The 18,149-nt window shown below is 47.2% G+C and overlaps 1 protein-coding gene across 1 annotated transcript in view; it reads left to right on the forward strand.

The window, feature by feature from the left end:
• LOC115476857 overlaps positions 1 to 18,149 on the forward strand; it is a 51,320-nt gene that overhangs the window by 26,852 nt on the left and 6,319 nt on the right. Inside the window, exons 13-20 of the mRNA XM_030213431.1 lie at positions 281 to 421; positions 7,643 to 7,809; positions 10,784 to 10,884; positions 11,180 to 11,304; positions 12,193 to 12,402; positions 13,644 to 13,787; positions 16,327 to 16,481; positions 17,360 to 17,466. Coding sequence (XP_030069291.1) covers positions 281 to 421; positions 7,643 to 7,809; positions 10,784 to 10,884; positions 11,180 to 11,304; positions 12,193 to 12,402; positions 13,644 to 13,787; positions 16,327 to 16,481; positions 17,360 to 17,466 — 1,150 coding nt within the window. The remainder of the gene's footprint in view (positions 1 to 280; positions 422 to 7,642; positions 7,810 to 10,783; positions 10,885 to 11,179; positions 11,305 to 12,192; positions 12,403 to 13,643; positions 13,788 to 16,326; positions 16,482 to 17,359; positions 17,467 to 18,149) is intronic.

Here is an 18,149-nt window from a genome sequence, read left to right on the forward strand (position 1 = left end):
ATGTGTGACTGGCAGTGATCAAGGAGATTACCCTACCTGCAATAATACAATGTTAGTGGACAAATGCAATGCCGTGGCCCATCTTGAGTAGTATTTGAAAAGATTGGCTAAATATCCCAAGTTGAAGACCTAATAAAACTTTTCCTTGGTAGCTGTTAGTAGTACTGTATATGCAGTATTGATGCTATGACGCATTTGTACCCAGGCTGTGTAACTCAGAATTGGATCTGCTATTCCTATGCGGTGCCATGGTCTGATTCTGTAATACTTCCTCTTGCAGCCTGTGCTCCTGGATACTATGGGCCTGAATGCAGAGAAACGTGTGTGTGTAACGATCCAGTGAGCTGTAATCCCTTTACTGGGGAATGTATTGGGATCCTGCAGTGCCTCTCAGAGTTTGTGGAGCATCAGTGCCAGAGAGGTGAGTTTTTGTGGAGCATCAGTGCCAGAGAGGTACAGTGTAATGTGTCACAATGTGGTGGATGCTTGGAATACCCTCCCGCGGGAGGTGGTGGAGATGAAAATGGTAACGGAATTCAAACATGCGTGGGATAACCATAAAGGAATCCTGTGCAGAAGGAAGGGATCCTCAGGAGCCTAGCCTAGAATGGGTGGCAGAGCTGGTGGTTGGGAGGCGGGGCTAGTGCTGGGCAGACATATACGGTCTGTGCTGGGGCTGGTGGTTGGGAGGCAGGACTAGTGCTGGGCAGACTTATACGGTCTGTGCCGGGGCTGGTGGTTGGGTGGCGGGGATAGTGCTGGGCAGACTTATACGGTCTGTGCCAGAGCCGGTGGTGGGAGGCAGGGATAGTGCTGGGCAGACTTATACAGTCTGTGCCAGAGCTGGTGGTTGGGAGGCGGGAATAGGGCTGGCCAGACTTATACGGTCTGTGCACTGAAGAGGACAGTACAAATAAAAAAGTAGCACATATGAATTTATCTTCTTGGGCAGACTGGATGGACCGTGCAGGTCTTTTTCTGCCGTCATCTACTATGTTACTATGTTACAACCAACCCCTGCATCCAGATATTTGGAAGAATATTGGGCTGGTTCTGTGTTCAGGGTGTACTATTCTCTTTTCTCTTTATATTTTATTTCCCTTCAGGATCTATGATATTTCCTGTTAGTGGTTCCTTTCTCTCTCATTTTCTTTCTTCTCTTTACAGCTGTTCTTTATACAATTAGTCTGATTACTTATAATTACCAAAGCTACTGATATTAGACTTTGTAAGTTTGTTATTAATTTTCCATAACTTGCAACTGATATCTGATGCTGTGCTGGTGAGTAATAAAATGCTTTTTTATTCTCTAACTAGCTGTTAAGCCCGTTAAAACGGGCGAGATTTTCAGCTATCCTCCTCGCCGCCGCTCCCTGCCCCTTCCGTGCCGGGCCCTCTGCACTGACCTGACAGCGCCTCTCACCTCCGTGTGAAAGTGCTGCAGGCAGCAGCAGATCTCTCTGCTGCTGCCTGCAGTGCTTCCACGCGGAGGTGAGAGGCGATACGGAGGGGGCGAGAGCTACGGAGGGGGGCGGGAGCTGCGGCGGGGATGGGGGTGGGAGATTGGTGCGCACGATGTTCGTTTCCAGACTCCAGCAGCAGCGTCCGACAGTCCGACTCCGTTTCCCTCGCTGTTCCGCCCTCTGACGTCATCACGTCTTGACGCGAGGGCGGGACAGAGAGGGAAGTCTCTACTGTAAATTTGCAGGTGAGTAGGCCACTTGCCATTTATATGTTTGATTCCTGTCCAATTTTTCTGTAATATGTTGTAATGTTTAGAGAATGTCATCCAAACGCAGCCTAGTGCAATCATCCTCTAAACATTACAACAAGGGCTAGAACAGGAGATAAGCAGAACTGTAGAATGAGTGGGTTGTCAAATGGACTTTGATGGATCTAAGACACAGTGGTTCTACCCTTTGTGAATGTCCAGGTCTGCAGATGCATTCAGAATGGTTTCTTCATGACAGGAGTGTAAGAGAGTGAGTGGTATAGCAGTAGGTGTCCCTAAGAACACTCCATCGGTGAGGTTGCAGTTTAGCCACCTTCCAGCAGGCGGCACTAACCTGCCATGTCAGTGGGGTGGGGCTCAGGCCTGGAGGTGGTTAAATGCCCTGGAGCAGAGTGGAAAGCCAAAGACCACATACAGTGGTCAAGGAGAAGGGAGTAGGACAGGTGAGCTCTATCCAAACACGAGGGAGACGTATGAGTTTCCACATCTTTATTGAGGAACAATCAAATGACTCGACACAGCTGCTGTGTTTTGGCACAGATGCGCCTGCGTCAAGGAAACGCCAGAGTATCTTATTATAAGACTCCTAATAAGATAATCTGGTGTTCCTCCACGACCCTCCAGACCGGTCAAGACGCGTGGGTTATGTCCTCCTACCAGCAGAGGGAGACTGAGAAACACTGAGCTTTTGAATGCTGTATATATAACCTGTGCAGTACATCCACTAGCCAGTATTTTCTCAGTCTCAGCAGAGGTAAAAGGACAGCCTGTGCAGTCTTCAATAGTCTGGTGAGGTAGTTTGGATACTAGGTCACGGGGACTGGTGGGTTTCCTGACCATTTTCTGTTTCTTGGCATACCCTGTACGTGTGTTTAAAAAAAAAAAAAAAAAAAAAGCATTGGTTCCTTGGGGGTCCAGGAGTTAGCCAAGCTGCAGATGGGATCGTCCTTTTTGTCGGATGCTCTTTATGATTTATTGCGGGCTTCGGCAAAGAATATGGCTATGGTAGTGGGAGCGCGTAGGGCCCTTTGGTTACGCGGTTTGGTCGCGGACGCGGCCTCTAAGGCTAAGCTGTGTTCTCTTCCCTTCAAGGGGTCCATGCTTTTTGGTGAGGAATTGGATAAGTTAGTGAAAGGTCTCAGTGATGCCAAGGCCCCTAGGCTTCCAGATTTTCGTTCCAAGGCGGCTTCCAGGGGCACTTCCTCCCGAGGTCGGTTTAAGGAGGCTCGTCGGTATAGGCCAGGGAGGTCTAGTGGGGCTCCTAGGGGTCGTTTCTTCCAGCGCACCCAGTCCTTTCGTGGGAGTCGTCGCGGAGGGCGTGACTTTTCCACGGGAGGTCAGGTCTTGGGGCGTAATGCACAATGAAGGTGTGCGGGCCCAGGCTCTGGTTCGGGTCGGGGCTCGGTTGAGTCTTTTTTACCAGAACTGGGCCCAAATCACTTCAGATCAGTGGGTTCTCGAGGTGGTGCGAGACAGCTATGCCCTGGAGTTTGACAGTTCACCTCCCGAAAGGTTCTTGGAGTCCCCTTGTCATTCGAGGCTCAAGCGGGCAGCTGTGCGGGACACGTTGGCTCGTCTGATCAGGCTGGGAGCGGTGGTACCGGTTCCCCTCACTCAGCGCGGCTCGGGCTGATATTCGATCTATTTTGTGGTCCCAAAGAAGGAGGATGCCTTTCGGCCTATCTTAGATCTAAAGAGGGTCAATGCAGCTCTCAAGGTTCCCTCGTTTCGCATGGAAACGTTGCGGTCGGTTATTGTCGCGGTTCAGGACGGAGAGTTTCTAACTTCTTTGGATTTGACGGAAGCTTATCTCCACATTCCTATTCGTGCTGCTCAGCAGCGATTTCTTCGCTTTTCGGTGTTAGGGAAGCACTTTCAGTTCTGTGCTCTACCTTTCGGACTAGCAACGGCTCCCCGAACGTTTTCCAAAGTTATGGTAGTAGTGGCAGCGGCCTTGCGGAGGCAGGGTGTTCTGGTGCACCCGTACCTGGACGATTGGCTGATTCGGGCCAAGTCCAGGTCGGAGAGCGAGATGGCTACTGCTCGAGTGGTTCAGTTTCTTCAGTCTCTGGGCTGGGTAGTGAACTTCGGCAAGAGTCATCTGGTGCCGTCGCAGTCGCTGGAATATCTGGGGGTGCTTTTCGATACCAAGAAGGGTCGAGTATTCTTGCCGGGTCCCCGGATTCGCAAGTTGCAGGGTCAGATTCGTCGGTTTCTGGCGGACTCAGCACCGACGGCCCGGGAGTATCTGCAAGTCCTGGGTTTGATGGCGGCCACCATAGAGGTAGTTCCGTGGGCCCGGGCACACATGCGGCAGTTGCAGTCAGCGCTTCTCAGTCGTTGGTCTCCACTGAGTCAGGAGTTGGACAGTCGTCTTCAGCTGGCGGTAATCCCACGCCTCAGTCTCCGGTGGTGGCTAGACACAGACAATCTGGAAAAGGGAATGCCGTTGGAGGCCCCGCAGTGGGTGGTCCTCATCACAGATGCCAGTCCACAAGGCTGGGGAGCTCATTGTCTCGGGCAAGTGGCTCAAGGTCGGTGGACTCAGTTAGAGGCTCAGTGGTCCATCAATCGTTTGGAAACTCGGGCCATTCGGCTCGCGCTTCAGGCTTTTCAGAGTCTCCTGTGCCGGAAAGCAGTCAGGGTGTTCTGCGACAACGCCACCGCCGTGGCTTATGTCAACCGTCAGGGGGGCACAAAGAGTCAGGCGGTCGCGGAGGAGGCGGCGCTGTTGTGCCAATGGGCGGAGAGTCATCTGCTAGCGCTCTCCGCGGCACATGTGGCCGGAGTGGACAATGTGGACGCAGATTACCTGAGCAGGCATACTCTAGACCCCGGAGAGTGGTCTCTGCATCGGTCGGTGTTCGAGCGCATTGTGTCGGTCTGGGGTCTTCCCGAGGTGGACCTGATGGCAACGGCCCACAATGCTCAAGTGCCGAGGTTTTTCAGTCGTTGGAGGGACCCTCGAGCGGAAGGGATCGACGCTCTGCTGGTGCCCTGGCCTCAGGAGTTGCTGTATGTTTTTCCTCCATGGCCGTTAGTCGGACGCGTAGTTCAACGCATAGCTCGGCACCCCGGACGAGTGATTTTGATAGCCCCGAATTGGCCGCGTCGGCCGTGGTTCGGAGATCTGGTACGGCTGGCGGTAGCAGACCCTCTTCCATTGTCAGATTCAGTGGTGTTGTGTCAGGGCCCAATAGTGATGCCAGATCCGGCTCGGTTCTCGCTTACGGCCTGGGTCTTGAGAGGCACAGGTTAAAGAAGAAGGGTTTTTCAGCCAGAGTTATCGCCACCATGTTGAGCTCTCGTAGGCAATCCACTTCGTTGGCTTACGTCCGGGTTTGGAGAGTTTTTGAGCATTGGTGCGCAGGTAGACAGGTTCTTCCTTTTTGTGCGTCTGTGACTGATGTATTGGAGTTCCTACAGGATGGTATGGACAGGGGCCTGGCCTTGTCCTCTTTAAAAGTACAAGTGGCAGCTTTGTCCTGTTTTCGGGGGAAGGTTCAGGGGAAGTCTTTAGCTTCTAGTCCTGATGTGGTTCGTTTTTTGAAGGGCATGAAGTTGCTGCGACCGCCTCGGCGGCGGATGGTGCCTCCGTGGGATTTGAATCTCGTTCTGGATGCTTTGGTTAGGCCGCCATTTGAGCCCTTGGTTGCTGTTTCGGACAAGGACCTTTCATTAAAGACAGTTTTCTTGGTGGCCATTACTTCAGCTCGGAGGGTGTCGGAGCTTCATGCTTTGTCTTGTAGAGAACCCTTTTTGATTTTTTCCAAGGAAAAGGTTTCATTGCGGCCAGTACCGTCCTTTTTGCCCAAGGTGGTCTCAGAGTTTTATGTTAATCAAGTCATTTCCTTGCCAGTTTTGGGTAATTTGGTGGGGGATACGGAGCAGCGTCGTCTGGCAAAGCTAGATGTGCGGAGAGTCTTGCGCTGTTATATTTCCAGAACTCGGGAGTATAGAGTTTCCGATCGTTTGTTCGTTCTGCATGGTGGTGCGAAGAAGGGCGCGGCAGCTTCCAAGGCAACGATAGCAAGGTGGTTAAAGGAGGCGATTGTTTCGGCTTATTTGCTTAAAGGTCGCTTGGCTCCTAAGGAGTTTTCGGCCCATTCTACCAGGGGAATGGCGGCCTCTTGGGCGGAATGTAGCATGATTCCTCCGTTGGATATTTGTCGAGCGGCGGTTTGGTCTTCTTTGCATTCCTTTGTTAAGCATTATAGGATTGATGTGCATGCCAAGGAAGAGGCAGGATTTGGGGCTGCAGTGTTGACCTCTGGCCTTCGTGGATCCCGCCCGTAGGATATTTACTGCTTTGGTACGTCCCACGCGTCTTGACCGGTCTGGAGGGTCGTGGAGGAAGGTGAAATTAGATCTTACCTGCTAATTTTCTTTCCTCTAGACCCTCCAGACCGGTCAAGGCCCGCCCTGTCTATCTATCTGTCTGTCTGTATTTTAGGCCAGGAGGTATGGTTGGTCTGTTGTTATTTCTTGGCAGCTGTTGATTGTTGTGTCTATGGATTCAGACTCTGGTTTACCAGTTTTTTGTTGGTTGGAGTCTGGACAGGTGTGACAGTGTTTGGTAGTCCACCTGTGGAAGCACACACAAAAAAAGGGACACAGTAAGAGAAATAAAGAAAGTGTCCAGTTGGCAGTGACCACGTACAGGGTTGCTCTTTATAGTTAGTGTTATGGTTTCTCTGCTTTGTTAGTGTTATACTGGCTAGTGGATGTACTGCACAGGTTATATATACAGCATTCAAAAGCTCAGTGTTTCTCAGTCTCCCTCTGCTGGTAGGAGGACATAACCCACGCGTCTTGACCGGTCTGGAGGGTCTAGAGGAAAGAAAATTAGCAGGTAAGATCTAATTTCACCTTTCCTTGTTACACGATATAATTACAAAGAACAATGCACAGTTAAAAATCCTAAGGAATGGCGATAAAGTGCAGAGTCCAGCAAGGAGTTCCCATTCCTTGAGATTTTTAACTGTGCCAGGTTATCTCATTATAAGGCTCCTGAAGCAGGCGCATCTTTCCCGAAACGCGGCAGCTGTGTCGAGTCATTTGATTGTTCCTCAATAAAGATTTGGAAACTCATACGTCTCCCTCGTGTTTGGATAGAGCCCACCTGTCCTACTCCCTTCTCCTTGACCTGGAGCAGAGTGAATCAGGGAGGCCTCAAGGCATGAGGGCTTCAGGAGGGAAGATCCAAGTGAAGAAATCCTCCCTAAAAGTGTTGACTGGGCTGCAGTACCTGTGGGGGAGTCCAAGGGAAGCAAGGAGTGGCTCTAGCTCAGAAGTTTGCACCCTGTTGAAACCCAGGGATTGCATGAGAAGCAACAGAAGATTTCAAAGGTAAAGGAGTGCCTTTATTTTTCTGCATCCTAGTTGGAGCCAGGCCTGGGTTTATGTATGAGTAACTGGAACTCTACTGAAGAAGTGAGAAGGAAGAAAATGTTAATGTGGTTGTTGCCAAGTGAGTCGGTGACAAGAACAGACTGTCTTTATTTTATTTTTGTTACATTTGTACCCCACACATGGCAGGCTCAATGCGGCAATGGAGGGTTAAGTGACTTGCCCAGAGTCACAAGGAGCTGCCTGTGCCTGAAGTGGGAATTGAACTCAGTTCTTCAGTTCCCCAGGACCAAAGTCCACCACCCTAACCACTAGGCCACTCCTCTGCTTTAATTATTTGTTCCTTTGACTTTATACTGCCTTTTGCCCGTGTCTGTGAGGTCCTGCAGTCAGCCACAAGCCACGAGGAGCTTAAACAATGTCTGCAGCATTGCACCATGGAGGACAAATGGGTACAGAGTGGCTGAGTCTTGGGGACTTTTTTCACATTGTTTTATGTTTATTAATATACAGATCAAAGCGGTGTACAATACACTGTATTCTCGGTTCTGTCTTCTCAAGGTGTGCTGAGCTTGAAGTGCCCCAGGGATCCAGGATGGTGGTACTGGAATGACACCTGTTACTATATCGAAGCCAGAAACACCACCTTGACCAGGGAAGAGGCGAGGGATTTCTGCACTGCCTATAATGGCACACATCTGCTGCAGCTGGACAGCGAGGCAGAAAAGGTTGGTCAGTTTAGAAACTATTTAATTGCAGGTATCACCTAAAAGAGAAGAAAGCGTGGCATGAAACTTAATGTACAAATAATTTGGTCTTTGAATATTGTGCCTTGTGTTGACAAGGGATTTGAACTTAATATTGGCAGGGTCACTGTCCTGTGTTCCTTCCCGCAGTCAGAAAATGGCTCTGCACTGATCACACAGTCTACCCAGTGCACTGGGTAATCTCTCTGCTACTCCCTGAGGATAATATCTTTTTGTAGTGATGATGCCAAAATGTGCTCAATCACCCAAAGACCCAAAAGGGAGGGGGACAGATCATACGCCAGGTGCCATAAATGTAGTTGTGCAAGTTACTCCGTACTGATATCAGAATATTTCCCCGGTGCTGTGTCCTTTTTCTGGCCATCGCCTGTGTAGCAGGACCTGGAGAAGGAGTTCATATCTTTGGTGAGTTCTGCCAATGGCACATTTCACAGCCTCCTCTGACCCCTGTAGAATTCTGCAGCAGAGCTCCAGGACCCTATGAATTAAACCTGCTGACAGTGACGTTGTAAAGCTGAGCAGAGTGGGCTCGAAATTCAGATGGTGGAAATCAGTGTTTTTATGTCCACCGCCAGCTGTATTCCCAGATATTCTGTTTCGGGCCTTGTCCGGGCATCGGCATTGCATATCGGGTTTAGATTGGTCACGAAAGCTTATACGGTTAAGTGCAATATTCGGCCATTAACCGCATAAGCTGCACCACTTAAAGATAGGACTGCTATTTATGAGGCCCAGTTCAAGTGGTTATCTTACGTCAGAGGCGTAGCCGGACCTTGATTTTGGAGGGGGCATAAGCTCAAAGTGGAGGGGCACATTTTGCCACGCCTCCCCGACGCTCTCGACTCATGCTGTAACTCCTCATACCTGGGCTGGCTGGGGTCCCCAAGCCCCACCAGCAAAAGCTTTCCTGCGGCGATATTCACCACTGTGCTGCCTGCCCTGCTTTCCCGCCTCGGCACGCATGCTCGTTTTTAGTGAACTTGAGCATGCACGAAGCTCAGGCATGCTCAATTTCACTAAAAACCAAGCATGCACACGGGGGAAGGGGAAAGCAGGGCAGGCATCGCGGTGGCAAATATCACCGCAGGAAAGCTTCTGCTGGCGGGGCTTGCGGACCCCCGCCAGCCAAACCAACAGACCTTGGGGGCCCCGAACCAAAATTGGGGGGGCCCAGGCCCCCAAGGCCCCCCCTGTGGCTATGCCATTGTCTTGTGCATTCAAGGGCTGAATATCACAACTTATCCGCATGCGTCTATCTCTGCCCCCAGAACGCCCACAAGTTTGCCGGATTTTGCTCAGGCACTAACAACGAATATTCAACGGCATTAAATGGTTAACTGCCGCAGAATATCAGTAATTAGGCTTCTGGGCTTGATGGACCTTTGGTCTGTCCCAGTGTGGCAATAAATATTGGTTGGAGTGTATTTTGTATCCACTCTCCCGTCATAATTATCTAAGCGCTAAACCAAATGTGCAAGTTTTCAGTAAGGGGAGCAACATCCAACTTATGCATGGATTTTGCGGCCTGTACAAATCAACCAGACCTTCACAGAAACCTCTGGATTCTATATAGCGCGACTTAAGTTACGCACTCAAATCCGGTTTATTCTGGATTTGCACGCCCAACTTAATCAGTTAAGCCAATCAGCGCTGATTTCCAATTAAGCAATTAATGACACTAATTGTCATTAGTTAGAATTTATGCGCACAACGAAGTGTATTATGCTAATGTTATATGTGTAAATTCTAAGTCGCATAGTTGAAAAGGGGGTGTGGCTATGGTCATGGAGTGGGCAGGTCGTGGGTATTTCACTAGTCTATTCGCGTGGTTATAGAATACACCCAGTCCGTGCCTAACTTAGGTGTCGGCATTTGCACCGTTTTACTTAGCGTAACTGCCCACAACTAAATTTAGTCTCGTGGACTGTCACTTGGTGTATTCTATAAACCATGTGGAAATTTAGGTTTATTCTATAAAGTACGCCTAGATTTACGCATACTTTTTTTCCATGTGGATTTTTCAGGCACAAAAGTAGAATCTAGTCCAAAGTGTGTTCGAAGGGGCATTTGTATGAAGATCAGATTGTAGAATCTGATAGATTTAATCTACCGCCTTTCGTCTACAATGTACAACAAAGCTGTTAACAAATTAAAACTGTCATTTCAAGTAAGGGCCCAATGTCCATACAGTTTTGAAAATGAAATAGATGCATGTAGTTTCCGTTCCTGATCGAATTACTCTCCTCCCCCCCCCCCCCCCAAAGAATGCCCCTTTATAAAGTGACTAGATGATAAGTAGTAGTAGTAGTAGTAGATATATGTGTGCATGTCGGGCAGCTGGATTCAGCCACTCTACTTTTTACGACTGGGTTCTGAGGCTTTTTTCCTGTCACCATATTATGTTTGCAAAATTTCTGCAGGTTTGAGGGTGCTGAATAAAAACTTATGAGTAGTGTTTTTGATTTACTCCATAATTTACCCCATAAAGACCAGTGGCAGATCTTCAAAAGCACGTCTTTGGTTCAAGAAGCTTGATGCCAGGCATTGGTTCCTGCCCTTTGGACTGCCAGAGTCTGAGAAAGGTGCTTAAGTAGCCCTCAAAACCCAAATGACAAGATTGTAGACCCCCAATAGCTACAGTAGGAAGCCTTGGAAGGTCTTTCATTTCATCCTCCACAGGAGGGCGCTGAAGTACTCTGTCTTCTCACTAGAGGAATCATGAGGCTGCACAGGCTCAATGAATGGTTCCCTGATGAGCACCAATTGACAGATGAAAAGAAGAACATCTTTTCACAGAGAAATGATGGCCAATAAAGGTCATGTGGGTTTTCCTGGCTGCCTATACACATAGCTGTTAAGCTGTACTTTCCTCTGTATTATTCTTTTATACAGTACAGTGTTTAATAGATTTGTATGTCTGCTGATTTTGTTCTAGGCTTGGGTCTCCTCAATGTTAAATGGATCTGTTTGGATTGGCATCAGCACCCTTGGACAACGTTCAGCCCATGGCAATAGCAAAAAGACTCCCAGTGGCCTGTGAGGACGCGTTACCCGATTCATTGCATATTCTTGTTTCAAAATAATTCTGCATAACAACTCTGGCTGTGCATTTTACCCCCTGGTTTGTGTTGCATATGAGCAAATATTGAGATAGCCTTTGTCTCCATTTTTCAGATCCCTTGAAATCCCCCCCCCCCCCCCCCCCCCACACACACACACACACTTCATTTTCCTTCTGTATTCGGAAGCAGGAAATGTTTTTTGCCCTCTGTTTCTCTTATTTAATACTGATGATGTGAGCTGATCTGCTGGACTTATTTCTTTCTTTCAGATCTGCACCCCACAGTAAAACAGCAAATGCCAACCCCAATGAATGCTTTCAACTGGGTGCTGCTGGTACCGTGAGACGAGTCAGCTGCTTAACGCTGTCGTCCTGGGTTTGTGAGAGGAAAGAAGGTAGGAGAGAACTGCTGGAGATGCAGAGAGGTTACGACAGAATCGACTTAGAAATGAAGGCCAGCAAACAGATTTTGGTGATACCTTTTCTTTGGACCAATGTAATGTATGTTTTGACTGCCTTCATCAAGTGAGAAGTCAGAGCTGCAAAATTCACAGAGCCTTGGTTAGATCCCAGTGTCCTTCAACAAATCACTCATATTCTACACATTCAGATAGATGAAGTCAATCTTTCTAACTCCATGTGGAGGGCAGTCCTGGGGGCTGTGTGGGAGATGGGGAAGTAAAAATCGCTCCCTGACCATTGTCTCCCCTGTGGTGGCTATGGTGCAGGGGCAGGGGCATGTCCAACAAAAAGCCAGCAAATCAAAGCAGTCAAGCAAAGCTGTTATAAATCATAAAAATTTGTAATTAAGTAGGCTTGACCAAGTATTTGTTAAACAACCAAGTCGAAAAGTCATATAGTTCTTGGTATTGCGAAGGGAAGGTGGGAGCAAATTCCATAACTCCAGGGGCTTTACCTAATAACGTTTGCTGTTCCGTAACTTAGATTGATTAGCTAATTTTATTTCCAGCTTTGATCGCAAAATTCGTGCAGGGGTATAAAATTTAACAAAATTAGTCAAATAGGAAGGGCTAAAACCATACAGAATTTTAAAAACAAAAAAAACAACAACTTTATACTCAATTCTGGCTCTGACCGGGAGCCAGTGTAACTGTATCAAGTAAGGGGTCGCAGGATCAAGTCTCCTACCGCTTACTACCAGTGTTTTTTGCAGCATTCTAGACTGCTTGCAGCCTACAAATCTGCTTTTGTGAAAGACCCATAAAAACCACATTAGGATAATCCAGGGAAGTGATGTGTTGGTGTTTGCTCTGATCTTTCAGGGTACAGCATGTTCTGGAGGTACCCCGGCAGGGTTCTTCTGAATCCCTTGGAGCAGCTTAACTATTCGTCTTTGGCATTTGCCCAGTCAGCTTGCTTCCTGGAGCCCCATTGCACAGGCGTTACCAAGTGGAAGAAGAGATACACCCCAGTACTAGGCACTCAACTGGTCTACAGTCTAAACGGACAGGACGCAGCATATCTCTTCAGTGGTAAATATGCAACACTTTCCTGAGGTTCCCCTTCGCTCTGGAGTATCATCCGTGGTCACAGCGGCCGGCCGGTAGGAGAAGTCTTTTCTAATTACATTTAACACATTTTTATAGAGCAAAGGATTGAATTTCACAGGAAAACGCAGCAGGGTACATTTCAGGAGCCTTGCTTGAAACACCTGAATTTCTGATGGCTGCAGAGTTGTAGGGGATGGGCTTTGTTTTGTTTTGTTTCGTTTTGTAGTGAAACAGAAAATAGCCAAAGTGAATAAACATCCCCTAGATATACGTAATACCTGTAAACGTATAAATGCAGCATAATAAGCCACCTTTCTTGTAATAAATCGATTTCAAGGTTTGAAAATTCCAGTCCAGCGCTGCAGAAATCTGCCTTGAACTGGGTTTTGCTCTATGCCTTGCCTGGAGCTCCCCCCACTGGCAGTGAAAAGAACAGAAAGAAAATTTCAATCTTGTTAGGAGGACACATAGGGGGTCTTTTACAATGCGGCGGTAAGCCCAACGCGGGCTTACCGCACACTAAAACGGAACTACCACTGGCCCAACACAGTCGCCAGCAGTAGTTCCGGCTGGATTGCGTGCCATTTCCGGCGCTCTGGGAAATTTTATTCCCTAGCGTGGCGCTAACCTGGTGATAATCAAGCATCGCTGCATGCTGCTTGGTTACCAGCGGGTTACCACGGGAGCCCTTACCGCCACCTCAATGTGTGGCGGTAAGTGCTCCCCACCGCATGGTCACGCTGTCAGGGGCTTGTTTACCTTCTGTAGTAAAAATGGCCACATGTGTTGACTATGACCCCATACGTTTTTGCAAATTAAATATATGCACATAGTTGTACCATGCTTCTGAAACATGCCCCTCCCTCCATCTCCCATACCCCTATAATGCTGTTTTGGAACACAGCTCATGATAGGTCTGTTGTGAAATGACTTTATGAGTTCAGGTGGATGGGTAGGCAAATTCAGCTGTTCTACCTGCCTGACTCCCTACTAGGACTTGGAATTTTGCCTCCTAAATGATTTGATCCCTTCCATCTTCCAGGATTTCTTTTCCTGTTGAGAGAGGGGTTGACAGCCTGATACTATCCTAGTAGAACAACTGAGTGTGCATCGCCTTTTTAACACAAGTTCTTGCTGGCATTTTCAAACCTTGTCAAGGACTCTGGATTAGTTTCAGCCCTGGTGAAATTCTTTTGGTTTGTTTTTGTTTTTTTTCTTTGCAGCTTGCAGTGAAGGGTGGTATGGTAGTTACTGCCAAGAGAAATGTCCCCAGTGCCCTGGTAAACTGGTGTGTAACAAGATAACAGGGAGGTGTGACAGCAGGGTGACTTGCCAGGAGAGGAGAGACCTAAAGCTTTGTGAATACCGTGAGTGCCCGGGGAAGGGTGATATATATGAATCCATGTATTTATGCAGAAGATCTTGGGAGGTGGATCAGCATCTTCTGCTCCAGTGTGCAAGCAAAGAATCTGGTCTTGATGATCCCTTTTCTGTTATTGGTCATTAGGGATGGTCTATCATTTGCAATGATATAGAAAATGTCAACGACAGTACATTTCATTGCATGTCGTTTGCCAGATGAAAATGAGCACACATTTCATATTTTGTCATTCATCGATAATAGCAGTCACTATGAGGAAAGAGGGGACATTGTTTCAGAAAGAATTCACCCTTTTTCCCGACAGTGGAGCCACCACACATGTGCGAACTGTTGTGCATGGCACAAACTCGGGAAAAGAGTGCGCAGTGTTATCAGAAACGACAGAAACAGCCAGAAAAACTGAACAATTCCCTTAAAGGACATGGGAAACGACACAAAACGACATTTTCTGGCTGCCCATCCACATTGGCCACAGGAACGTTGCCTAATGAAGCCAGAATATTATAGCATGAAGTCGCAGAAGGGAAGTCACTACTGCTAAGTCTGACCCACTTCTGTGTCTCATGGTCCATCAGATGCTCCACCTTGTCTCACCTTCCTGTTCTGCCTGAATGCTATTGTGAAAACCTTACCATAACACTCATAACAATATACCAGAAGGGTCAGAGAGTCTGGAAGCAAAAGTCTTTACACTGTTTTGCCAGTTCTTATTTTTTTTTTTTTAATTAATCAAGGGCAATCAAAGTGAAATGAAAACAAATGCAAGCACTGTACCTCCAGGATCCCAACCAATCTAGGTATTGCTTTTGAACATCCCACAGTTTCTGGAATAGTGAGAAGCTATGTAATGGAAGGAAAAATTAGGTCTTACCTTATCATTTCTTTCCATTAATCCTTCCAACTATTCCAGGGGTTCTGAGAGGTTTAGTTGGTGAAAAGTAACGGGTCAAATAATGATTGTCACCTTGCATGGTGCCTCCTGCATATCTTTTGTTCTCGGCAAGTTTTGCAGAGACCAGAGAGGTCTACATTACTACTACTACTACTACTATTTAACATTTCTATAGCGCTACAAAGCATACGCAGCGCTGCACAAACATAGAAGAAAGACAGTCCTTGCTCAAAGAGCTTACAATCTAGTAGACAAAAAATAAAGCAAACAAATCAATGAATGTGTAGAGGAAAGAGGAGAGGAGGGTAGGTGGAGGCTAGTGGATACAAGTGGTTATGAGTCAAAAGCAATGTTAAAGAGGTGGGCTTTCAATCTAGATTTAAAGATGGTCAAGGATAGTGCAAGACATAGGGGCTCAGGAAGTCTATTCCAGGCATAGGACACAGCAAGACAGAAGGAGCGAAGTCTGGAGTTGGCAGTAGCGGAGAAGGGAACAGATAAGAAGGATTTATCCAGGGAACGGAGTGCACGGGAAGGGGTGTAGGGAAGGATGAGTGTGGAGAGATACTGGGGAGTAGCAGAGTGAGTACATTTATAGCTTGTTTGATTAATGTTAGGTTAGTGAGGTCTTACTGCAATGGTTGAGCTAATGGAACAGATACCCAAGAAGCAGGAAAAAAAACTACTGCCCCCCCCAAACAAAAAATACTGCTGTCCCCCAGTGACAAAGAACTGGATCCACTGGTTCTCCTTGCAGCAGGAAATGAGGTCACGGGACCTCCAATTGCAAGGAATGGGGACCACAAAGGTTTAGGTGAAAACAAATGCTACTGCCTTTTACCAGCTTCTGGTATTTTCCAAATATTGTGGCTTGGATTTAGCTCACATCTTTCTCAGTAGTTCAAGGTAAGTTAAATTCAGGTTCAGCAGGTATTTCCATATCCCTGAAGGGCTCATAACCTAGGTTTCTGCCTGAGGCAGTGGTGGGTTAAATGACTTGCACAGGATCCCCAGTGAGATTTGTACCTGGCTTGCCTGCTTCTCAGCTCATAAGAACATAAAAATAGCCATGCAGGGTCAGACCAATGGTCCATCTTGCCCAGTATCCTGCTTCCAACAGTGGCCAATCCAGGTCACAAGTACCTGGCAAAATCCCAAAGAGTAGCAACATTCCATGCTACCAATCTTGGGGTAAGCAGTGACTCACTGTGTCGTCCATTAAACTACTTCTCCACTTCAATACTGAAATGAAGAGGTAGCTTTTCCAACATTTAATAGAAATGAAGTCCAGAATAATCAGTAACAATTTTCTCTGCCTCCTAATGATAGACTCAGCTGACCTGACATCAGATGCTGAGCCACCTCTGTGTGACAGTAATTAACTTCTCTTGCAGACTGGTCACGGTGGTCTCCTTTAGTGACTTCACTCCTCTTAGATTAATGTACCAGGTCAGAGTTAAAGACTGCGTGTATGAGATCTGCAGGGACCCGAAGCCTCTCCTCACTCTGCAGTTTGGGCCTGAGTCTTGTGCATCAGTATGAATGATGAACTCTCTCTGTCCTAGGATACATATGAATTTCTAAACCTCATTTTCCCTGCTGTTATTTGTCTTTCTCTCTGTGTCTCCTGAAGGACTGACCAGCTCGCACTGCTTCGCCTTCTGGAGATACTGGAATGGAAGTTGCTATTATTTTGCACCATATGTGATGAGCTGGAGGGAAGCGCATGCCATGTGCAGAAAGTTTAAAGGGGCCCAGCTTTTAAAGCTGAATACCACCGAAGAGCAGGTGAGAGGTTTGAGCACCGAGAGCTGCTTACGGGGATAAGTGACAGCCATTTTTATATAAACAAGAGGTTCTCTGGGAAACCTCAGCTTCTCATTTTGGATGGGGATGTTAAGAGGGTATGGCAATCAAAAGTACATAAGTATTGCCTTACTGGGACAGATCAAAGGTCCATCAAGCCCAGCATCCTGTTTCCAACAGTGGCCAATCCAGGTCACAAATACCTAGCAAGATCCCAAAAAAGCAGTGGATTTTCCCCAAGTCCATTTTAATAATGGTCTATGGACTTTATCTTTAGGAAGCCGTCCAAACCTTTTTAAAACCCTGCTAAGCTAACTGCCTTTACCACATTCTCTGGCAAGAAATTAGAGAGATGAATTACACATTGAGTGAAGAAACATTTTCTCTGATTTGTTTTAAATTTACTGCTTTGTAGCTTCATTGAATGCCTCCTAGTTCTAGTATTTTTTGATAGAGTAAACAGACGCTTCACGTCTACCCTTTCCACTCATTATTTTATAGACCTCTATCGTATCTCCCCTCAGCTGTCTTTTCTCCAAGCTGAAAAGCCCTAGCCACTTTAGCCTTTCCACAGGGAAGTCGTCCCATCCCCTTTATCATTTTTGTCGCTTTTCTCTGGTCACGCAGGTATAAACATTTGATGGACTAACCCTTTGGTTATAACTGCCAACAGTGGAATACCTTGGTTAGCAGTTAGGATTTCCACCTTAGATATTGCATTGCAGCCAGAAACACTCAAAAAAGTACATTTGTGACATAGCCACATGTACACCCCATGTGGTAGTTTTAGAAGATGGTTGAGGAGCAAATATATGAGTCTTTAAGAGTTGGTAATGAGCTTCCGTCTTTAATCTTTGCAGATCTGGGTATCACAGACTGTGGTGAGAAACAGCTGGATTGGCCTGAGGTACAACATCAGCACCGGCCTATGGTTTTGGGCTGACGACGAACAGGCAGCTCCTTCCTGGTACACGAGACATTTTCCTTATTTAAATAATGTTCTGTTTAAACATGTGTGGATAGGATATATCAAAGTTCACGCTGTAGCTGCTAACGGATACCTTTCAATGACTTAATGTTTCTATTCATAGGCTCTGCTCCCCTAAGAATCTGCAGTGGTAGAACTTCTGCAAAAGAAGGACGCAGAGGTTAAGTCTCCCCCATAAAAGAGTCTGACTCATAGAAGAAACGGGGCCCAGTGAGCCTTGGGGGGGGGGGGGGGGGGGGTCAAAAGAGAAGCACTGGGTTAAAATATTGCTGAGGAAAGGAGGGGTCAAATTAAAGCTCTGTGGCAGAATGGGGTAGTGTTGAGGCATCTCATTGGGCAGCAGTTTAGGGCATCTCAACATTGAGTATTGTGTTAAGCTTTCTCGTTAACAGTCTGTGGAACTGAGGAAAAAGTACAATGTGGCCTATGCTCTCCATTTCTATTCCTTTTTCTTGTGCCTTCTTATACTGGTGTTATGAGAGACCCCTATAAAAGAGTCTGACTCATAGAAGAAACGGGGCCTAGTGAGCCTTGGGGGGGGGGGGGGGGGCAAAAGAGAAGCACTGGGTTAAAATATTGCTGAGGAAAGGAGGGGTCAAATTAAAGCTCTGTGGCAGAATGGGGTAGTGTTGAGGCATCTCATTGGGCAGCAGTTTAGGGCA

This window comes from Microcaecilia unicolor, chromosome 8 (genome assembly GCF_901765095.1).
Source record: "Microcaecilia unicolor chromosome 8, aMicUni1.1, whole genome shotgun sequence".
NCBI lineage: Eukaryota > Metazoa > Chordata > Amphibia > Gymnophiona > Siphonopidae > Microcaecilia > Microcaecilia unicolor.